The 24,550-nt window shown below is 46.4% G+C and overlaps 2 protein-coding genes across 2 annotated transcripts; both read right to left on the bottom strand.

The window, feature by feature from the left end:
• Positions 1-8,848: 8,848 nt before the first annotated feature.
• LOC102443968 (olfactory receptor 52E8-like) lies at positions 8,849-9,893 on the bottom strand. Its single transcript, XM_006119582.2, is given in 2 exon segments — positions 8,849-9,046; positions 9,048-9,893. Coding segments are annotated over 2 exon segments (1,044 nt in total).
• A 6,164-nt stretch (positions 9,894-16,057) lies between these two features.
• LOC102444208 (olfactory receptor 51E2-like) lies at positions 16,058-17,110 on the bottom strand. The gene has a single exon (XM_025182855.2). The coding sequence runs from the start codon at positions 17,108-17,110 to the stop codon at positions 16,058-16,060; it is 1,053 nt and encodes a 350-aa protein (XP_025038640.2).
• Between the last annotated feature and the right edge of the window lie 7,440 nt (positions 17,111-24,550).

Below are 24,550 nucleotides of genomic sequence, written 5' to 3'. Positions count from 1 at the left end.
ACATTTCTGCCTGATTCAATTCAGCTTGTTCCCCCAACCCCAGCTTACAACTCATACAAAGAAGAAGAGCAGGCAGGTATTCCTTTCATTTCAAACGCCTTCTCGCAATGGCTCTCCTGGCTTCCTGCCAACACCCCTAGCTAGCCAAGTGTAACCTCTAGGCTCCAAATGTTGGGATGTTCTGAAAAGCCCAGCACTTTTCCTATCCATCTGTGACGTAGTGGGGGTACCTGGCTGGTTTCTATGCTGCTGGCTCTGGGGTAACCCCCCCTGGCTGCCATGGGTACCACGACCCAGCAAAACAGGATGAGTCACTATGCAAACCAGTATGGCCAGACACCCCCCATGGAGAAGAACAAAGGAAGGTGGAATGCTGCCCTGGCTGGGGGGCAGGGCTGGAAGAAGGTTAGTCAGTTGGGGTGTGTCTAGACTACATGCCTCCTTCGACGGAGGCATGTAGATTAGCCAGATCGGAAGAGGGAAATGAAGCCGCGATTAAAATAATCGCGGCTTCATTTAAATTTAAATGGCTGCCCCGATCTGCCGATCAGCTGTTTGTCGGCAGATCGGGGGAGTCTGGACGCGATGCGCCGACAAAGAAGCCTTTCTTCATCGACACAGGTAAGCCTCGTGAAACCAGGCTTACCTGTGTCGATGAAGAAAGGCTTCTTTGTCGGGGCATCGCGTCCAGACTCCCCCGATCTGCCGACAAACAGCTGATCGGCAGATCGGGGCAGCCATTTAAATTTAAATGAAGCCGCGATTATTTTAATCGCGGCTTCATTTCCCTCTTCCGATCTGGCTAATCTACATGCCTCCGTCGAAGGAGGCATGTAGTCTAGACACACCCTTGCTGTCTGAGAGCATGGAGGAGACAGCCTAGGGAAAGGGGCTGGAGTTTAGGGGCCCAGTCTCCCCCATCTCAAGGGGGCCTGAGGCATCCTAGCCCAGCTCTGTGATCAGATTACATCTGTGCTGTGCTGTATCCTGGAGAGGCAATAAACTTCCTCTCTTCCACCGGCTGGTGCAGTCTGTTTGTGCCATTTCGGGGTGCAGGAGACGGGGGACCCCCAACGCGCCATCACACCATCACAGATACAAAGCCATACAGATTGGAAAATTTGAAAAGTGGCGGGAGACATGGTAGAAATCAAGGACAACGCTTGGTAGGGTTAAGGATCTAAAAAAAGGACTCTGTTAAGGGTATATGGAAAAATGATACCTTGGAAAATATTTTGGAGAGAGTCCAGAGGGGGAAAGGTAACTTGTTAACACTGTCGAAAAAGTAAATCTGTTAAGGATTCTGCATTGGGAAAGAAACACGATGTACTCAGATCACCTCAAGGGGTGAAGCACGCCCCAGTGTATTAGCTGTCACAGCAAGGTGTTAAACACCATGTACAGTAGAACCTTAGAGTTACACGCACCAGAGTTATGCACTGACAAATCAACCACACATCTCATTCAGAACCAGAATGAAGCTATCAGGCAGCAAGTGGCAAGAGACCTCTCCTCCCTCAGAAAGGAGGCAAATAGAGGGCAGGTCTCTGTGAAATATAAATTAGTACAAAATAACAGAAACAATGGAAAACGTGGCATGGATTTTTTTAAAAGTCTATGAATATCATTAATGCCCGTTAACAATATGGTTTCTGTAAAACTGGACATGTCCAACAAACCCTTCTTCTGTTGTGTTTCTATGATTCTACGGTATGAGTGACATGAAAATCATGCAACTCAATATAGAGGTAACTGTGTGAAATTGAATGTCCCGTGTTACCCAGTAGATCACACTGGATGATCTTATGATCCCTTCAGTCATTTATAATTACTGTGTATCATACCACACAGTATACAAGGGAACATACAAATCCATTGACTGTTTGATCATATAACACGGATTTCAAAATTGCTTACGCAATCCATATTTGGCTTCTCAAAATCTTTGCTCCAAACTTTTTTGGACTGAAGAGCTTAGCTGAATGAGGTTCACAAAGGGATCCACAATTGTACGTGTGCTGGTGACACCACATTTAGTTAAAAGTTGTCTCACTCTTTTTCAGCTCTACTTCAGTTGTTTGCAATCATTCCAAATTTCCCACACACTATCTCTGCTTTCAACTGAATAGGGTTTGTGTGTGTGTGTGTGTGTGTGTGTGGTTTGTTTTTCTGTTTCAGGCATAACAGTGTAGGGTGAATGAAGCTATGAACAATTATGTATTCACCATGGTAATCTCATGAGAAGCTCTTCCACATCCATTCTTCCCAGGAGATAAAAGTCAGTTAACAGTTCCAGTCCCTGTACACCCAGTTAAGAGCCAGAATGTTGAGATACAAGAGGAGGAGGTGTCAGTCTATGTGTATTATCACACGGCTGGCTTTTCAGGACTTTGTTCAGTATCATCCAGGGGACATTTTCTGTAGTGGGTCCTAACGGCCATGGATAGAAAGCTGGTGAAATCATCAGTCTTAATGGGCAGTGATTAACAGCTAGATGTCTGGTTGGCAATCGCTGTCAAGTGGAATGTCTCAGGGCCGTTTTGTTCAAAGTCTTTATTAAAGACCTGGATGAAGGGATGGATTGCACCTGCAGCAAGTTTGCAGATGACACTAAGATACAGGAAAAGGTAGATATACTGGAGGGCAGGGGTAGGGTCCAGAGAGACCAGGACAGATTAGAGGATTGGGCCAAAAGAAATCTGATGAGGTTCAACAAGGACAAATGCAGAATCCTGCTCCTGGGACAGAAGAATCCCAGGCATTGTTACAGTCTGGGGACTGACTGGCTAAGTAGCAGTTCAGCAGAAAAGGACCTGGGGATTTCAGGAAGCTGGATATGAGTCAACAGGGCACCCTTGTAGCCAAGAAGGCTAATGGCATATTAGGCTGCATTAGGAGGAGCATTGCCAGCAGATCTAGGGACGTGATTATTCCCTTTAGTTGGCACTGGTGAGGCCACAAGTGGAGCATTGCATTCAAATTTGTCCCTCCTCCATAACAGAAAGCTGTAGATGCATTGGAGAACACCTAGCGGAGGGCAATCAAAAGGATTAGGGGGCCGAAGCACATGGACCATGAGGAGAAGCTGAGGAATTTGGGCTTATTCGGTGTACAGTGGAGAAGAGTGAGGGGGGATTTGAGAGCAGCCTTAAACTCCCTGAAAGGGGGTTCCGAAGAAGCTGGAGAGAGGCTGTTCTCAGGGGTGGCAGATGGCAGAGTGAGGAGCAATGGGCTCAAGTTGCAGTGGGGGAGGTCTAGGTTGGACATTAGGAAAAACTATTTCCCGAGGAGGGTGGAGAAGCGCTGGGCTGGGTTCCCTAGGGAGGGGGTGGAATCTCCATCCCTAGATGTGTTGAAGTCCCAGCTTGACAAAGGCCTGGCTGGGATGATTGAGTTGGGATTGGTTCTGCTTTGGGCAGGGGGCTGGACTCGATGACTCCTGAGGTCTCGTCCAGCCCAGGGATTCTAGGATTCTAAACCACCTGAATGATGCCCTGTGCTACTAAAATGCAGACACATTGCAGCTCTCAATAATCATATGGAATGGGAAGACCCAGGAAAGAGGCACATTTTGCCTACTGATACGGAGCAATCTCATCCCTGTGGCAAGGGGATATTTATGGTCTGTGCAGAGCAGAAAGAATCCCAGACTTACTCTCTATCCTGGAATGCCTTGGGTTAATCGAGCAGGTGAGTATCTTCCCTGGAAGCCCCCCTCAAGTAGCCGTGTCTCATGCCTCCTTCACTCCAGCATCTGCAGCAGTGTCCGATGCCGAGAGGTGGTACAGGGGTGTGCACTGTTAGTAATATAGCTCTGGGCAATCCCAGTGGGTTCACTCAGCCCCTAGGGGATAATGAGCATCTGCATGCAAAAACAAAACAAACAAACAAAAAAAACAGGACTGCATACAACATGTCTGGGCCTCTGTGCAATTTATCCAGCTTCAAGAGTAAACAGCAATTAAGGGCCCTTCCCATTGGGGGATGAGAACCCCTGGGCTCTGGGCTGAGTCAGGGAAGAATTGGCTCCTCTGTGCATTTGTGTGTATTTAAAAATTATAGTTGAATAGGAAAAAAGGAGGGAGAATGTCCATGTCTCCTTAGAGTCTGATACACAGTAAATACCCAGGATGTAAAGAGATCGACCAGGAGAAAGGTGACTAAGGACAGACACTAACACTTCCTGCAGGCACACGGGGCTATCACTAAGGAGTCAGAGACTAATAATTCTCACCAGTAACTACCATCACACTGCTTCACAGGGGTAGCTGAGTTACTCTGAAACTAGAAACATTTAAAAACAATGAAAAACTTAAAAAACTAAGATGTCTTCCAGTCACCAGGGCCTAATTACAGACATCCTAGAATACCAAGGAATTGACAGATGGGGAAACTGGGCCTTTAGGTATAATCTTCGAAAAGTTATGGAAGTTGGCAAAGAATTCAAAAGAGTGGAAAAGGGCAAAGATAGCACCCATCTATAAAAAGGGATATAAGAACAACAGACTAGTCAGCTTAAATTCTCTATCAGGGAAGATAATGGAGCAAATAATTAAGGGATTCATCAGCAAACATCTGGAAGATAATAAGGTGATAAGTAACAGTCAGCATGGATTTGTAAAGAACAAATCATGTCAAGCCAATCGGATAGCTTTCTTTGATAGAATATCAACCTTTATGGATAACGGGGAAGTGGTGGATGTGATACAACTAGGGTGCGTCTAGACTGGCAAGATTTTGCACAAAAGGGTCTGCTTTTACGCAAAATCTTGCCAGCAGTCTAAACTGGCCGTGAAAATTTGCGCAAGAACACTGACGATCTAATGTAAGATTGTCAGTGTTCTTGTGCAAGAATTCTGATGCTCCCGCTCGGGAAAAAGCCCTCTTGTGCAAGTGTTCTTGCACAAGAGGGCCAGTGTAGACAGGGACAGGAATTTTTTGCGTAAGAAAGCCCCGATGGCGAAAATGGCTGCCGGAGCTTTCTTGCGCAAAACCTCATCTATAGTGGGCACAGATGCTTTTGTGCAAAAGCAAATTTTTTGCTCAAAGGCACTTGCCAATGTAGACACTCTTTTGTGGAAATATTTTTCACGGAAAAACTTTTCCGTTAAAAGTATTTCCACAAAATCTTGCCAGTCTAGACACAGCCCTAGACTTTAGTAAAGATTTAGATGTGGTTTTGCATGACCTTCTTATTAATAAGCTAGGGAAATACAACAACTTCTATGGGGCTACTATAATGTAGGTACATAACTGGCTGAGAAGCCATTCTCAGAGAGTAGTTATTAATGGTTCACAGTCACTCTGGAAGGGCATAAGAAGAGGGGTTGCACAGGGGTTTGTTTTTGGACCAGTTCTCTTTGATATCTTCATCAACTATTTAGATACTATCATAGAGAGGATGCTTACTAAGTTTGCAGATGATACCAAACTGAATGGGGTTGCAAGTGCTTTGGAAGCTAGGATCAAAATGATCTAGAGAAATGATCTGAGGTCAATAGGATGAAGTTTAGGAAGGACAAACACAAAGTACTCCACAAAAATGATTAATGGCCTAGAAAACATGAGCTATGAGGGAAGACTCAAGGAATTGGGCTTGCTTTGTTTGGAACAGATAAGACTGGAAGGGACATGATAGCGTCTCTCAAATATCAAAAAGTTTGTTACAAGGAGGAGGGGAAAAATTGTTCTCTGTATCCTCGGATGATAGGACAAGAAGGAATGGCCTTACATTATAGCTTAAATTGCAGAAAGGAACATTTAATCTGGACATCAGGAAAAGCTTCCTAACTGGCAGAGTCATTAAACACTGGAATAAACTGCCTCGGGAGATTGTGAAATCTCCATTCATGGAGATAATTAAGAGCAGGTTGGACAGACGTGTCAGGGATGATCTAGATGGTGGATGGTTCTGCTCTGAGGGCAGGAGACTGGACTTAATGACTCTCGAGTTCCCTTCCAGTTCTCGTGATTCTTCCATCCTAAGTACAGGACTCTGCACTTGGCCCTGTTGAAACTCATCAGCTTTCTTTTGGCTGAATCCTCCAGTTTGTCTAGGTCAGTATGGATCCTATTCCTACTCTCCAGCATATCTAGCTCTCCCACTAGGGTTGTGTCATCTGTAGACTAGCTCTTCATCCAGGTCACTAATACAGATGTTGAACAAAACTGGCCCCAGAACTGAATTTTGGGGCCCTCCACTTGATACCAACTGCCAGCAAGATATTGAGCTGTTGAACATTACCTATTGCACCTGAAGATCTAGCCAGCTTTGTATCCACCTGACAGTCCATGTATTCAATCCATAGATTGCGAAAAGAAGTTTGACAAGTGAAATATGATTTATGGAATCAATTTTCTTTTATCAGTGTTAGTCGTTCAAATGTCCCATGGAATTGTGTGTTCCCTTGCTCATGTGTGATGAGACACAGTAAAAATGAATGTCTTATCTACTTCCTTTATCACTAGATTGAGAGACTTTCAGCTCAGAAGAGACTGTAACATCGTCCAGGCCGTTAAATGTCATCCAGTTACTCCTATATCAAGCCCCATGTCACTTGCATGTCACTCAGGCCTGGTTCACACCAGGATTTTACAATGTAGAATCATAGAGCCAGAAAATCAGAAGCCAATGTGAATAATTTTCCAGAAAGCATAGTGTTGACTAACATTGATGATACTCCTAGATTTAAAAAAAAATCCCATACCAGCTTATCCATTGTTTCCTAAACTTGTCAGACATTTTTAATTTGAGCTTTCCATTATTTTTGAATAATTTAGGTTTAATGGAGACCTGTTTTATATTTTCCTCCTTTCTGAAGCTATGTCTGGACTACAAGCTTCTTGCGCAACAAGCTTTTTTTGGAAGAGATCTGCCGAAAAAACTTCTTATGCAAGAGAGCGTTCACACTGCAAAAGCGCATCGAAAAAGTGATACGCTTTTTTGAAAGATAGCGTCCAGACTGCCTGGATGGTATCTCGCATGTAGGCAGTAATTGCTATGGACAGAATGGCCAACAGGGCACCTGTGCTTTTACCTTTTCCCTCTTCTTCCGAAAAAACTCCCTCTTCCCTGTCTATACACACCTTTTTGCGAAAAAGTTCTTTCTCAAAAACGCTTCTTCCTCATAGAATGAGGATTACCAATTGTGCAGAAAGCCCTCTCTTCTTTTGATTTACTGTTGAAAGAACATGCTTGCAGTCTGGACATCACTCAAGTTTTTGGGGGAAAAATGGTCATTTTTCCGACAAAACTCTGTAGTCTAGACATAGCCTGAAGGGAGAGGCTGCTTCTGCTGCTTCTGTCTATTTGTCTACTTGTGGTTCTGAATGAGATGTGTGCTTGATTGGTCAGTGGATAACGTTGGTGTTCATAACTCTGAGGTTCTACTGTAGATGCTGTTTAACACCTTTCTCTGACAGCTAATAGACTGGGGCATGGTTCACCACATTGTAAGTCCTTCTTCTCCAATGCAGGCCAAAACAATATTGTGAATATTTTTACCGAGTGGGAACGCTTCTCGGGGATTCTATTTGAATACAATGTAAAACTTTTATTTTTAACTCTCCTCTCCTCTATCTGCCTCAGAATTCTTAGTCTGACTGCATATGGCAGCTCACCTGTTGTAAAAACCTGCTTCAGAATTCCCTTTTTACCTGCTATTTCCACAACAGAGACAGAGGGTATGTTTACACTACCACCCTAGTTCAAACTAGGGTGGTAGTGTAGACATACCCAGAGTGAGTAAAAGGGAGCACATATCCAGAGCAGCTATTTTTCCAACCCTTTCCTTAGGCATCCAAAAATGATCATTGTTTTGTCCAGTGCCATGAATGAGCTGTTGTTTCCAAGGATTCACTATCAGTTATGACCAGGACTTTTCTCCAAGATATATTTCATTAATACGTCTGCTAAAGTTTCATCCACCATAATGTATGCAATGTATTGATGCATGAAGCACCATCAAACATGGAATTTGTGGGATCAGTTGTTCATAATTCATGGCTCTGAATAATAAAACTGTACCTTCTCCTTCTTCCATAAGAACAGCATCCAGTAGTGTATGTGGTATCTTATATTCACATTATGGCTGTGTCTAGACTGGCAAGTTTTTCTGCAAAAGCAGCTGCCTTTGCGGAAAAACTTGCCATCTGTCTATACTGGCCGCTTGAATTTCAGCAAGAACACTGACTTCCTACTGTCTGAAATCAGTGCTTCTTGCAGAAATACTATGCTGCTCCCGTTTGGGCAAAAGTCCCTTTTGCGCAAAGCTTTTGTGCAAAAGGGCCAGTGTAGACAGCTGAGGTTTGTTTTGCGCAAAAAAGCCCCGATCGCGAAAATGGCGATCGGGGCTTTTTTGTGCAAAAGCACGTCTAGATTGGCACAGACGCTTTTCCGCAAAAAGTGATTTTGTGGAAAAGCGCCCATGCCAATCTAGACGCTCTTTTTTGCAAATGCTTTTAACAGAAAACTTTTCCGTTAAAAGCATTTGCGGAAAATCATGCCAGTCTAGACGTAGCCATTGTGTCTCAGTCCAGGCAATTACACTGTGACCATCAATCTAAATCCTAAGACACATCACAGAGATGATCCAAGTGGTGTGGGGAGGAGAAGAAGAGCAAGCCGCCAGTGTGGGGCAGGCACTGAAGGACAAGACAAAGAAGTGGTTGGATGTTCGAGGGAACATGTGGAGCAGGACTCTAAGGAAAAAGGTGGGGCAAGACCAGAGCCTTGCATGTCCAGTTACAATTAGAAATACAATTAGAAAGGTGACAGCCCTATGAGTTGTACATAGATGGATTTCCCAGTATCTCATGGTGAGAAAACATAGTAAAGTCAACAAAGAATTTAAACTTTCTTTGATTGGCCAGTCAATTGTTCCATGTCACCAGCCAGAACTCCCACAGAGCAATGCTTGAGAGCCACAAGCTGAGGAGAAAACTTTAGTTGCCCTAGAAAAAAAAATCGGAGCAGCTTTTCCCGGATCTGTTTTGTCCTCACCCCATAGATGATGGGGTTCAGCATGGGTGGAACTAAGAGGTAATGAAATGTCAGCAATGAAAACGTTGAAATAACGGGGCAAATTGTTGCCCAAACGGACAGAGAGTGAGGCAAACAGAATTGGGATGTAAAAGGTTAATATGACACAGATATGTGAGCTGCAGGTCCCAAAGGTCTTTACCCGGGCGTCCTTTGTGGGGAGGCCGAAGATGGCCCTAAGGATCTGGATATAGGACAAGGTGATAAAAGACATATCAAGGCCAAATCTACAGGATAGCACAAAGAGGCCATAGTAACTGCTCATGCGGGTATCGCCACAGGCCAGCCTCACCACACCCAAGTTCTCACATTGAGTGTGGGCGATAATGTTGGTTCTGCAATATGGCCACTGCCTCGCTAGGACGGGATAGGGCAGTGCGAGAATGCTGCTGCGCAACACAATGAGCAGGCCAATCTTCATCACCAGAGAGTTAGTCAGGATGGTGGAATGTCTCAGGGGATGGCAGATGGCCACGTAGCGATCCAACGCCATGGCCGCAAAGATCCCAGACTCTATTTCTGTGAAGCAGTGAACGAAAAACATCTGAGTGAGGCAGGCACTGAAATAAATCTCCCTGGAATTGAACCAGAAGATTGCCAGAATTTTGGGCAGGGTGGTTGTGGATAGCACCAGGTCGGTGGTGGCCAGCATGCAGAGGAAATAGTACATGGGCTCATGGAGACTGGACTCCCTCTTCACAATAAATAGGATGGCAAAGTTCCCCAAGATAGCTATGACATACATGCTGAAGAAGGGGATGGAGATCCAGACATGGGCCGCCTCCAGGCCAGGAATGCCCAGTAAGATGAAGGTGGAGGGGTTGGTGAAGGCAGTTGTGTTGGAGTCTGACATGGAGCGGGGAAGAAGCGATTCAGCTCTGAGGCAGAACGTTGTCTCTGACTTGAACCCGATGCTCCGTGGAGTTTCTGGATGTGCCCAGGGTCTAGGGTGATGGCCACAGTGCAAATACCTGGATGGAGACACAATGTGAATATGAGACACCATGTACATTAAAGGAGTCTGTTCTCATGGGTGAAGGAGTTTGTACTTTCTTCACACTCTGAGAAATGGCACTTTCCTTATCCAGAGCCATGAATTAGGAACTAGAAACCATCATAATTCCATTTTTGAAGGTTCTCCATGCATCCAAAATTTCTATACATTATGGTGTGCAAACCTTAATAGACAGATTAAGGAAATATACCCCAGGGAAAAGACCCGGCCATAACTGATAGCAACCAGCTAATTCACAGCACTGGCCAAAACAAACACCATGTTCAGATGCCTTAGGAAAGGGTTGGAAAAATAGCTGCTTTGGATATATGTTCAATTTTTTCTTACTCAGTCTTTGTAAAGCAAAAAGCAGGTAGAACAGGAATTCTGACACTAGCTTTCAGAACCGGAGAGCTGTCATTTGCAGCCAGACTGAGACATCTGGGTCAGATACAGGAAACTATAGTACAACATGGAACTCGGTACATTACATGCAAGTGGAGAAACCGGGAAGAGTTGCCAATCAATACCATCTCTCTTGACTAATTGGTCCAAAGGACTTATTCCCCAAAGCTGTGTCAAAGCGTCAGCAAAAACTCCTTGGTAGGAAAAGTTAGGCAGAAAAATTGGGATTTCCTAAAAAGTATGATTCCATGGTCAATAAAGTTGGCAATTTGGCTAAAAATTCTGTTCAGTGGTGAGTGAAGGCAGCAATTAAGGGAAAAATGCATCATATAACACACTGGTGAAAAGAACAATTGATACAAAGCAATAGAAATTAGAAATTTTGAAAAGTGGTGCGACAGATATCAGGGAAAACCTTGATAGGGTAGGGCTAAGGATCCAAAAAGAGGGTATTAGGTATATCTTGGAAAAATATTGTGGCCAATTACCAGAAGTTGAAAGGAAACTTGTAAACCCTGGAGGAAAATTAAGTATTTTGAAAAAACTGTTTTGCTTTGCTTTTGGAATGAAGCACTTAGAATGTACTCAAAAGCATATACAGTAGAACCAGAAATAGCCTATCAGACAGCAAGCAGCACAGATCTCTCACCGTCAAAGAGGAGGCACATTCGGGACATGTTCCTGTTAAATGTAATTATTGAAAAATAAAATTATTTGACAAGTTTAGGAAACAATGGAAACGTTGCATGCAACTTTTTTTTCAAAAGTTTAGAAATATCATTAATGCCCATCAACAATATGGTTTCTGTAAAACTGGTCGTATCAAATAAATCCTTCTCTTTTTGTGTCTTCTTGATTCTACAGTGTAAAACCCTGGTGTGAATCAGGCCTGAGTGTCATGCAAATCGTGAGCCTCAATATAGCGGTAATGGGGTGAAATTTAATGGCCTGTGTTATCCAACAGATCACACTGGAGGATTTTATGGCTGCTTCTCACCTTTCGCTCAGTGAAACTGTGAATAACAAATGTATATAAGGCATTTATATTTACTGTGTCTCATAACACATGAGCAAGGGAACATGCAATTCCATTGAACATATTAACACTGGTAATCCATATCTGGACTGTGGAACTCTATAACACAGACATGATTGGAGTGAAGAGCTTAGTGAATGGGATTCACAAAGGAATCTGTAATTGTAAGTGTGCTGATGACACCACCTTTAGTTAAACAATGTCCGACTCCTTCAAGGAGAACAGCTCTAGTCCAATTCCTTGCAAGTTTTCCAAGTTGGAGAAGTTATGTATCACTATGCTGTTCCCAGGAGAAGCCCTTCTACATCCACACTTTCCAGGAGATACGAGGCAAGTGATGAGTCCACCTGTTAAGAGCCAGAGCCTGAGATTCAAGAGGAGGGGATGTCAGCATATGTGTATTAACACATGACTGGCTTTTCAGGTCTTTAGTCAATATCATCCACAGGAAATTTTCCATAGTGGGGAAACTAAAAGCCATGGAGAGAAAGCCGGTAAGATCATTCAGGCTTAATGAGCAGTGATCAACGGCTCGATGTCTGGTTGGCTATTGTTATTAAGAAGAGTGTCTGAAGGCCAGTTTTGTTCCACCTTTTTATTAATTACCTGGATGAGGGATGGATTGCACCCTCACAGAGTTGTCAGTTGACACTAAGCTAGGGGGAGAGGTAGATGTGCTGGAGGGCAGGGATAGGAGGCCGAGTGACCTAGACAAATGGGAGGATTGGCCAAAAGAAATCTGATGAAGTTTGAAGAAGGGCAAGTGCAGAGTCCTGCACAAAGGACAGAAGAATCCCAAGCATTGTTGCAGGCTGGGGACTGACTGGCTAATTATTAGTGGGCTGGAACACATGACTTACGAGGAGCATCTAAAGTATTTGGGCTTGCTTAGTCTGCAGAAGAGAAGAACGAGGGAGAATTTGATACCAACCTGCAACTACCTGAAGAGGGGATCCAATGGTCTCAATTTGCAGTGGGAAGGTCCAGGTTGGATATTAGGAAAAACTATTTCTCTGGGAGGGTGTGAAGCACTGGGATGGGATACCTAGGGAGGGGGTGGAATCTCCATCCCTTGAGGTGTTTGAGTACAAGCTTGACAAAGCCCTGGCTGGGATGATTGAATTGAGGCTGGACTCAATGACTCCTGAGGTCTCTGCCAGTCCTAGGATTCTATGATTCTATTCGACCTGAATGTTGCCCTGTACCATTGAAATGGCTTGCGGCTGTAGGTAATGGGAAGGGATGCCCAGGAAGTGTCACCTTTTGCCTACTGATATGGGAGCAAACTCCTCCCTGTGGCAAGGGGATATTTACAGGCTGTGCAGAGCGGAAAGTGTCCCAGACTTACTCTCTGTCCTTTGATGCCCTGGGTTTGTCGAGCAGGGGAGCTCCTTAGCTGGAGATGGTACCTGTGGCTCTGAGAGGGACGTGTCTTCCCTGGGAACCCCCCTTAGGCAGCCGCGTCCTGCACCTCTCTCATCCCGGCGTCTGTAATAGTGTCCTGCGCCGAGAGCCAGCACAGGGCTGTGCACTGTTAGTAATATAGCTCTGGTCAATCCCAGAGGGGTTCTCTCAGCCAGTAGGGGATAAGTGAGCATCTGGATCAAAAAAGTTTGGAGACCAGCCTGTCTGGGCCTGTGCGCTATTTATCCAGTTTTAAGAGTAAACAGCAATTAAGGCCCTTCCCAAAGGGAGAGGAGAACTCCTGGGCTCTGGGCTGAGTCAGGGAGGAATTAGCTGCTGCGTGCATTTGTGTGTAGTTAAAAATCATAGTTGACTAGGCAGAAAAGGAGGGATACATTCTATATCTCCTTAGGGTCTGATATGTTGTAAATGCCCAGGATGAAAAAGGATAGATCTGGAGAAAGGCAACTAAGGACAGACACTAACACTTCCTGCAGGCACACGGGGCTGTCACTAAGGCTATGTCTAGACTGCTGCTTTTTATCGGAAAAAGGTACACACATTGCGCTCCACAATTTGTGTAGCTTTTCCTGATAGTTTTGTCGGAAGAGGCTTTTCTGAAATTTGGCCCGTCTACAGTGGTCCAAATTTTGGAAAAACCTCTTTCAGAAGAGTCCTTCTTCCTCGTGGCACGAGGAAGATACGGCTTCTGAAAGAGCATGCCTGCTCTGCTGCAAAAAATGTCGGAAAAGCAGACACGTTCCCTGGATGTGGCAGAGTTTTTCTGGGATACCTCTGGGTCTCCAGGAGATAACACAAGTGGGCTGTGTTATTGTGGCCACTCTGTCCAAAGTAATTATAGCTCTATAGTTCCTGTCTCCTGACACCTCTTAAAGTTGCAGGCACCCTGGACAAGCCTGGTGGAAGGTAGCTGGCCCTGGAGCAGCACCTGACCACGTGACTCTTTCTTCTACCCACACTGTGAGCAATGGGCGAGCTACCACCCCCCTGAGATACCTCTGGCCCTCACAGGGAGCATGACCAGGGCTCCCAGGACCCACCAATGGGTACCAAGTGGCAGGCACCCTCGTAGTCTGGAGCGGAGATCCTGTCCATCCTCGAGCTGTGGGGGGAGGAGGAGACCCTACAGGACCTCTGCTCCAGACACCGCAATGCCAACATATATGGGCCCATGTCCAAGGCCCTGGCAGAGCAAGGACACCCACCCTGGTCCTTAGAAGAGGTTCAGAGTAAAGTTAAGGGGCTCTGCCAGGGCTATGCCAGGGCCAGAGAGCACAGCTTGAGCTTCAGGGCAGGACACCACTTCTGCCCGTACTATGAAGAGCACGAGATCCTGGGCAGTGGGGAAGCCCTTTCCCCACCCGTGATGGTTGACTCCGACCTTGACATGTTTGTTGTCACCCGGCCGGAGGTCGTGGAGGAGGCGGACGAGCGACTGCTGGGGCAGGAGAAAGAGGAGGACAACACGGCACCCACAGTCATGCTGTCCCTGGACATCTCTCAGGCATTATGTGACGCTGTGAGGGGGGAAAATCAGGTGAGGTCTCTCAGTTTTTCACACACAGGGTGGGGGAGGCAGGCGCAGAGGGGGAGGGGTGCGATTGTTGCTCAGTCTGCTTTGGTTGACATCATGCTGCAGACCGTGCACATGGAACCACGTGCAGCATCATGGTGCACCACGCAGCCTCAGCAGGCAGCCCCTGAGCACTCCTGGGATCCTGCTCACATGCTAACACACATGTCTGACCCTGGGGGGGGGGGCAGGACGCCCTCCCACCACCAGCCGCTGCTGAAAGCACCTCAGAGTGCAGGGAAACCTGATGAGGCAGCACGTGGGCGACCTGTACGACATGCAGCAGACTCTGGCACAGAAGGTCCGGAAGGATGCAGCGCGGCAGACCTGCACATGGTCCCAGCTCGTGCAGCACTGCGATAACCTGTGTGCCGTGATGCACACAATCACAGCACACCCGGCTGCTGTCCCTGTTCCTGCTTCCCACACTCCTGCCCCCCTGCTGTGCACATTCCCCCTCTCACTGCCCTCCAAGTGATGTCTATGACCTTCCCCAAGGGATGCCCGTTCCCCATCCCCCTGCTCCCAAGTCATGCCTATGCCCTCTCCCAGTGCCCGCCCTGACCCCACTGCAGCTCACACTCCTGTGGTCCCAGGACCCACCCAACCCCAAGTTCACGAAGGTCCCCACACCTGAGGTGGCACTTTGAGCTGCCCTATGCGATTCCCAGCCCTGAGTATCCCTCATCCATCCCCCTCCAGGTTCTCAACCCCCTTCCTCCCCAGTTATTTTTTTATTGAAAGAAAAATACAGGGTACTTTTTGTTGAAATCAAACCAGGTGTGTTTACTGACTACAGGAAAGGGGTGAAGGGAGGGGCCGTGGTGGGAAAGGGATAGTGGAGCAAGGCACAGGCCCATTGGGAGACCCTGGGGAGAGTTACTGGGGTCCTTGAGAGAAGCCTCCCAGATGCTCATCCCCAACTGATGGGCCTGGTGGATGGCATCTGTGCATGGCTTCTCGAAGGCCTTTCCCCCGTGAGTCATGCTGAGAAAACCAGGTGCAGAGGGAAAGTCTCAGCACAGGAACAAGAGCTGGTGCACAGATTCGCACAGTTTCACCAGGAGAGGACAGTGAGTTGGTGGAGACCTCTGCTGGGGAGCAGGGAGTATTCTGGCTGTAGACTCTCTACTGTGCTTTTCTAAGTGGCTTCCCACAGCGTTCCAGAGAATAGCTGGGTGAGCTCCTTAGCTAGGAATGTTTGTGTGAGACCAGCTTGGACGGTGTTGCAGCTTGCCACGTCCTTGTGCAAGGGGCAGCCCATTTGGGCGAGACATGGGGCCCAGCTGTACCTCAGTTCCAGGTGGCACCCTGGGGGACCCATCATAGACATGATCCAAGCAGTCATGGGGAACATAAGAGGAGCAAGTAACCATTGTGGGGCACATAAGGACAAGACATAGAGGAGGCTGGAGGATCAACAGGGGACGTGGAGCAGGACTCTGAGGAAAAAGGTGGGGCAAGGGCCTTCGGTTTCCAGTTACAATTACAAATACAATAGCAAGTTGGCAAACCTATACATTGTACGTAGATAGATTCCCCAGTAAGTCACGCTGAGAAAACACAGTAAAGTCAGCAAAGAATTTAATCTTTCTCTGATTGGCCAGTCAGTGATTCAGGGACGAGTACCATGTCACCAGCCAGCCCTCCACGGAGCTCGGACTGAGGGCCACCACCTGAGGAAAACGCTTTAGTCCCTTTAGCAGTAAAAAGCCAGAGCAGCCTGTCCCGAATCTGTTTGGTCCTCACACCGTAGATGACGGGGTTCAGCATAGGAGGAAAGAGCAGGTATATGTCAGCAATGAAAACGTACATATAACGGGGCAAATTTTGGCCAAAACGGGATGACAATGAGGAAAATAGAGTTGGGATGTAAAAGGCTGATATGACACAGATGTGTGAGGTACAGGTCCCAAAGGTTTTGATACGGGCGTGCTTTGTGGGGAGGTTGAAGATGGCCCTGAGGATCTGGATATAGGACAGGGTGATAAAAGACACATCCACACCAAGCCTACAAGATAGTACAAAGAGGCCGTAGTAACTACTGACACGGGTGTCAGCACAGGCCAACCTCACCACACCTATGTTCTCACACTGAGTGTGGGCGATGATATTGCTTTTACAATATGGCCACTGCCTTGCCAGCAAGGGACAGGGCAGGATGAGAATGCTGCCACGCAACAGAATGACCAGACCAATCTTCACCACCACAGAATTTGTGAGGATGGTGGAGTGTCTCAGGGGATGGCAGATGGCCACGTAGCGATCCAATGCCATGGCCACAAAGATCCCAGACTCCATGTCTGAGAAGCAGTGAACGAAAAACATCTGGGTGAGGCAGGCATTGAAACTGATCTCCCTGGAATTGAACCAGAAGATGCTCAGCATTTTGGGCAGGGTGGTTGTGGACAGGACCAGGTCGGTGACGGCCAGCATGCAGAGGAAATAGTATACAGGCTCATGGAGACTCGGTTCCTTCTTCACAATAAATAAGATGGCAAAGTTCCCCAAGATGGCTATGATGTACATGATGCAGAAGGGGATGGCAATCCAGACATAGGCCGCCTCCAGGCCAGGAATGCCCAGTAAAATGAAGGTGGAGTGGCTGGTGAAGGCAGTTGTATTGGTATCCATCATGCAGTGGAGGAGAGGCAATTCAACTCTGAGGCAGAACGTTGCCTCCTACTTGAAGCAGATGCTCTGCAGACTTTCTGTACAAGCACAGGTTCAAGGGCGATGGTTACAGTGAAATTGCCTGAATGGAGATACAACGTGAATATGAAATACCACATACAGTACAGGACGCTGTTTTCATGGATGAAGGAAATTGTGCTTTCTTCACACTCTGGAAAATGGCACTTTTACTATACAGAGATATGAATTATGAATAACAGAGCCTATTAATTTCATGTTTGATGTTGCTCCATGCATCAATAATGTCTGTACATTATGGTGTGTGAAACCTTAATAGGCATTGGGAGGAGATTCACCCCAGGGAAAAGACCTGGTCATAACTAATAGCAATTCCATGGAAACAGCAGCTCGTTCATGGCACTGGCCAAAACAAAGGATGGAAAATATCAGCTCTAGATATGTGCTCAATTTTGCTTACCCAGTCTGTATAAAGGAAATAGCAGGTAAAAGGGAATTCTGAGTCTGGCTTTGAGATCAGGGGTGTTGTCATATGTCTGGGGCAGATAGAGGAGAAGAAAATAGAAAGTAGAACTCATTACATTACATTCAAATGGAGAAAGCAAGAAGAGTTGCCACTTCGTACTATCTCTAGTGACTCATTGCTCCAAAGGGCTAATTCCTCCCAGCTGTTTCAAACCATCAGCAAAACGGTTTGAGAGGAAAACTTAGGCAGAAAAATTGAATTGAAAATAGAGAGGAAACTGGGTGAAATTTAGTCACCTGAGTTACATAGGCCATCACATTGGAGGATCTTCTTAATGTCGCTCTGACCTTAAACGCTATGGCTACATCTACATTGCGCATTCTTGCGCAAGAAGATATGAAAATGAGGTGTGGCAATGAATATTGCCGCACCTCATTTGCATACCTAATGAGCCGCCATTTTGCGCAAAGGGGTTTTGCGCAAAAGTGAGCACTCTACACTGTTCCTTTTTGCACAAAAATCCCTCTTGCACAGGAACCTTTCTTCTTGAAAGTAGGTGGCAGAACGACTCTTGCACAAGAGGGGTTTTCTGCACAGAAAGGAGCAGTGTAGACTGCTCCTTTTTGTTCAAAACCCCCTTGTGGAAAAATGGCAGCTCATTCGGTAAGCAAATGAGGTATGGTGATATTCATCGCTGCAACTTCATTTGCATATCTTCTTGTGCAACAATGTCCAATGTAGACATAGCCTATGAATCTATTGATAAAGGAAGTAGATCAGGTACATAATTATAAAACACGAGCAAGGGAACTCACAAGGAGACTGAGGGGGCATACAATGGACGTCTGCAAATCATGACTAGAATGAAGTGAAAAAGGAAAAGTTATAAACTTGTTTCCATAACGCAAGAACTAGGGGTTTACAAAATGAAACTAATAGATAGCAGGTTTCAAACACACAAAAAGGAGGTATTTCTTCACACAACACCCATCCAATGTGTGGAACTCCTTGCCAGAGGATGTTGTGAAGACCAGGACCTTAACAGGGATCAAAAAAGAACTAGATAAAATCATAGAGACTAGGTCCATCAATACTTCTTTGCTGTCCCTTGCCTCTGTTTGACAGAGGCTGGATATGGGTGACACGGGAGGGATTACTTAATGATTCCCTTACCTGCCATTGATTGTTGTTGAAAGACAGAATACTGAGCTAGATGGATCTTTGGTGTGTTTCAATACGGCCATTCTTATGTATAACATAGAAAAATTAAAATGCTTACATAATCCATCTTTAGCCTATAGAACTCCTTCCCATAGACGTCATTGGAGTGATTAGAAAGGCAAAGACACAAAATGAGCTCAATCTAGCTAGAGACATAAAGGGCAACAAGAAGACATTCTACAAATCAATCAGAAGCAGGGTTAAAAAAGCGCTAAATAAGTTCACGGAGCCTGTGTCTACACTGGCATGAATTTCCAGAACTGCTTAAAACGGAATACTATTCCGTTTTCAGTTTTTCCAGAAAAGGAGCATCTACATTGGCAGGCTGCTTTTCCGGAAAAGCCCTTTTTCCGGAAAAGCGTCTGTGGCCAATGTAGACGCGCTTTTCCGGAAAAGAGCCCTGATCGCCATTTTCGCGATCGGGGCTTTTTTCCGGAAAAGACTACTGGGCTGTCTACACTGGCCCTTTTCCGGAACAGTGTTCCGGAATAAGGACTTATGCCCGAGCAGGAGCAGAATAATTTTTCCAGAATAGCGGCTGATTTTGTACAGTAGAGCGTCGTTGCTTTTCCGGAAATTCAAGGGCCAGTGTAGACAGCTCGCAGCGTATTCCGGAAAAGCGGCTGATTTTCCGGAATAAGTGGCCCAGTGTAGACACAGCTGGAGGTTGGGTCCATCAATGGCGATTAGCCAGGATGGGCAGGAACAGTGTCCCGAGCCTTTGTTTGTCTGGAAATGGATGACTGGGGAGGAATCACGTGTTGTATTCCCTCTCTATGGGGCATATGGTATTGGCCATTGCCAGCAGACAGGCTACTGGGCTAGATGGATCTTTGGTCTGACCGAGTCTGGCCGTTCTTATGTTCTTATGTAAGAGGAAGACCAAGGACAGAGTAGGCCCGTTGCTCAGTGAAGAGGGAGAAAGAATAACAGAAAACTTGGAAATGACAGAGTTGCTTAATGACTTCTTTGGTTCGATTTTTGCCAAGAAGTTAGATGGTGACACCCATGCCTAACATAGTGAATGCTAGTGGAAATGGGGTAGGGTCAGAAGTTAAAATAAGAAAAGAGCAAGTTAAAAATTACTTAGAAAGGTTAGATGTCTTCAAGTCAGCAGGGCCCTGATGAAATTAATCCATGAATACTCAAAGACCTGAGAGAAGACGTATCTGAGCCTTTAGCTATCATCTTAGAAAAACCATGGAAGACAGGAGAGATTCCAGAAAACTGGAAAGAGGGAGCTATAGTCTCCATCTATAAAAAGGGAAATAAGAACAACCTAGGGAATAACAGAACAGTCAGATTAACTTCTGGGCCAGGGAAGATAATGGAGCCAGTAATAAAGGAATTAATCTGCAAACAACTAGAAGATCATTCAAAATTTTCCCCTCTTTTCCCTGCCTATCCTTCCTGAGCAATTTGTGCCTTCTGTACCAATATTTCAATCGTGTGCATTATCCCACCAAGTCTCTGTGCTACCACCAATGTCATAGTTGTGTTTATTTATTAGCACTTCAAATTCTTCCTGCTTATTCCAAATACTTCTTGCATTTCTAGACAGGCATTTAAAAATCTAAGATACTGACTTGATTTTGCCCCCCTCTTCTGCCTTGTCCCTCCTTTATCTCTGCTATTATAGCCCACGCTCCCTTCCATTTCTGAGCCATCTCCCAGGTCTCCATGCCTGTCACTTACCTGTGGGCTTTGGTCACATACCCTTGGCAAACTTAGTTTCAAGCATCCTCATTGGGTTAGCCAGTCTGTATCCAAGTACTCTCTTCCCGTTCCTCGAAAGGCGAACCTCATCCCTGCTAGCAGCCCTTCTTTCAGGAACAACATCTTATGATCAAATAAGATAAAGTCCTCTTGGCGACACCGTCTTTGCAGCCAGGCATTCACCTCCAGAATGCACCCGTCTCTGCTTGGGCCCTGACCTTTGACAGGAAGGACTGAAGAGAACCCCACCTGCGCTCCAAACTCCTTCACCCATACTCCCACTCTTGATCTGCTCAAGGTCACACCTTGCAGTATCATTAGTGCCCGCATGGATGAGTAGCATGGGGTAGTAGTCTGAGAGCTGGATAAGCCTTGAGAATCCCCCTGTAGCATCTCGGATATAACCTCTGGCAGGCAGCATACCTCCCGAGATGTCACGTCAGGGTGATGGATGGGTGTGTCTGTTCCCCTCAGAAAAGAGTCCCCTGCAGAAGAGAATGTCCCTCCCACTCAGAAGAGTCTCCAAACACCATTACCCCATGTTTCTTCCTCACAGAGCTGGCTGCATCCCTGTGGCAAGGGGATATTTACTGACTGTGCAGAGCAGAAGGGGTCCCAGACTTACTCTCTGTCCTGTGATGCCCTGGGTTTGTCGAGCCAGAGTTGCGCTCCTGAGCGTTCTGAAAGGGACGTGTCTTCCTGCGAGCCCCCTCAGATGCCTTACTCAGCCCAGCAACTGCAGGAACTTCCCACGTCGAGAAACAACACAGGGCTGTGCAGTTAATAATATAGCTCTGTGAGGTCCCGGTGGGGTTCACTCAGCCTCTAGTGGATACGTGAGCATCTGGATCAAAAAAGTTTGGAGACCTGCCTGTCTGGGCCTCTGGGCTATTTTTCCAGCTTCATGAGTAAACACCAATTAAGGGCCCTTCCCAATGGGAGAGGAGAACTCCTGGGCTCTGGGCTGAGTCAGGGAGGAATTGGCTGCTCTGTGCACATGTGTAAATTTACAATGTATAGTTGATTAGGAAGAAAAGGAGGGATAAAGTCTATATCTCTTTAGTGTCTGTTCTTAGTCACCTTGCTCCAGATCAACTTGTTTACATCCTGGGCGATTACAGTGTATCAGACCCTAACACTTTCTGCAGGTACATGGGGCTGTCCCTAAGGCTACGTCTACAGTGCAGCACTATAGCTATTCCGTGTCTTTTGAGTGTGCCCATTATTTCGAAATATAATGGGCTTGATACTCCAGTGTCCCTGTAAACCTCATTCCACATTTCAGGTACAGCAATTTATTTTGAAATAAGTGCTGTGTAGACAGCACCAAATTTCAAAATAAGCTATTTTGAAATAAGATACACAATTTGCGTAGCTCAACTTGCGGATCTTGTGTTAATCTACGGTGTCGTGTAGATGCACCCTAAGGGGTCAGAGATAATAATACTCATCCATAGCTATCATCTCATCATGTAGGACATGGACAAGATCTTGCAAAGGAAAGGGACTGTGAGAAGAAACCCATAATGCAGCTAAGCTGGGAGACATGAATTGGCCATGGCAAGACAGAGGGAGTGGAAGGATGACAGAATGACAACCAGGAATCCTGACTTCCCTGCAGTAACCACAATCCTTCCCTGGCAGGGACATGTAGCAGGAGACAGAGGGAAGGCTGGAAGAGCGAAGCTGATCCTTTACCATCTTCTAAAGTTGAATCTGATCTTTTCAGAACCAGCTGGAGTTTTGGAACTTGCCACTTCTGGGAGGTGTGAACTCTGAGTCTCCACTTCTGCTTCCACTGGCCTGGTCTACACTAAAGAGGAAAGTCCATTTAAGATACATGACTCCATATATGTTAATTATGTAGCTGGATTATAGAAGAACATAAGACCGGTCAGACTGAGTCAAACCAAAGGTCCATCTAGCTGTCTGCCAACTATGACCAATACCAGAAGGCCCAGAGGGAGGGATCACAACAGGTAATAATCACGTGAAACCCACCATGAAACTCACCTCCAGAGAGACAGAGCTAGGGACACCGTTCCCACCCATCTTGGCCATAGATGGACCTAACCTCCATGAATCTATCTAGTTCTTTTTTGAACCCTGTTAAAGTCCTAGTCTTCACCGTATCCTCTGACAAGGAGTTCAAGAGGTTGACTGTGCGTTGAGTGAAGAAAAACTTAATTTTGTTTGTTTTTACTCCGCTACCGATCAATTTCATTTGGTGACCCCTAGTTCTTAGGTTATGGGAACAAGTAAATAACTTTTCCTTAATCACTTTTTCCACATCAGTAATGATTTTATAGACCTCTATCATATCCCCCCTTAGTCTCACCGGTTACATCTATACTAGCTCGTTAGTTCGAGGTAAGTAGCGTAATGAGGTCAAGTGGAGTTGCAAATGAAGCCCAGGATTTAAATATCCCAGGCTTCATTTCCATGTTCCTGGGCACCACCATTTTTAAATCCCCCTTAGTCCAAACTTCGTGCCCATGGCTACATGCGGCACGGAATAGGTAGTTCAAATTAGGATATTTATGTACAGGGCAATCAAACCCAGTTCACAGGGGAAGGGTGCTTTAAAAGTTTGGTTGAATTTTAGAGATGACTAGTAATGTGATGTTTCCTATACTGAAAATAGGGAATAATGCTGGGAATATTCAGAATGGCACCGAATCCAGTGTGGTCTGTGCACGGGGACCATGGGAGGGGCCCTTCTGAAAGGCTCCGTCTGCAGAACGTGAACAGCCTGTGAAGGGGCCTGAGCCGGCACCGCCTGGGCAGGTCTGGAGTCTGGCTCTGTCTGTTCTGCTGAAACGTGGGGAAGCTGAGAGCCCCCCGCCCGCCGCCTGCCAGGTGCAGCAATGGCAAGGCCAAGGAACGGTGATGGTTTCTTGAGGAAATTCACACAACTGCGGGCAATAGAAAGCTCCCCAGACAGCCCTGCACAATGGGAACGGCTCGGCCCCGGCCACAGCCAACAGGCTCTCGCCCAGTTGGAAGAAGATAGAAAAAGGGGCAATGACAGGACGTTGGGTCCTCACTCTCCCTAGGACAATGCACTTGAGCGTAAGGGAGGGAAAGCCCTGAATGTGGGGGTAGGGGAATGTGCCAGCCTTGTGCAAATAGGAAGCCTGCCTGAAAAAGTGAATCTACCTGTACTAACGACCAGGGCGAGACGCTGCTCTGTTCAAATCCTCATGGGTGTTAGCGTAACATTGTGGGTTTGTTTTATTTCTTAACATATTCCAATGTCGCCCCTTAGCTCTCAACCATCCTCCCTGCACAGTTCTCCTTATGCCGCTAATGCATCTATGTTACCCAGCACACAGCACTTTGTCTGAGGTGCAAAGGGGAAAATCTCAGCTCATGAACAAGAGCTGCTGTGTAGCCACTTGCCTTGTAGAAGGGTGCCCAGGGTAGCACATTCTAATCGGGCAGATTTCACCAGGGCGGGGCAGTGCAGCTGTGAAGACTTTGACTGGGGAGAGGGAGTGGTTCGGCTGTAGCCTCTCTCCTGTGGTTTGAAGACTGGCTGTCCAGAGCATTCAGGAACAGAGCTGGGTGAGCTGCCCAGCTAGGAATGTTGGTGTGATGCAAGCACACAGGGCTTTGCAGCTTCCCACATCCCTGTGCAAGTGGCAGCCTAGTTTTGTGAGACATGGGGCCCAGCTGTTCCTCATTTCTAGGTGGCACCCAAGGGGACCCATGACAGAGATGATCCAAGAGGTGATGGGGCGCAGAAGAGGAGCAAGCTACAAGGGTGGGGACGTGAAGGACAAGAGATAAAAGTGGTTGGAGGCTCAAGAGGAGACATGGAGCAGGGATCTGAGGAAATAGGTGGGACAAGGACAGGGCGTTGGGTATCCAAGTTAGAATTAAAAAGGTGACACCCTATGAGTTGTACACAGATGGATTCCCCAGTATGTCACGCCGAGAAAACACAGTAAAGTCAGCAAACAATTTAAATGTTCTTTAATTGACCAGTCAGTGACTCAGGGAAGAGCACCGTGTCACCA

The sequence above is a fragment of the Pelodiscus sinensis genome, chromosome 1 (genome assembly GCF_049634645.1).
Source record: "Pelodiscus sinensis isolate JC-2024 chromosome 1, ASM4963464v1, whole genome shotgun sequence".
NCBI lineage: Eukaryota > Metazoa > Chordata > Testudines > Trionychidae > Pelodiscus > Pelodiscus sinensis.
Note: the sequence above shows the minus strand (reverse complement) of the source record. Positions and strands in the feature narration are given on the sequence as shown.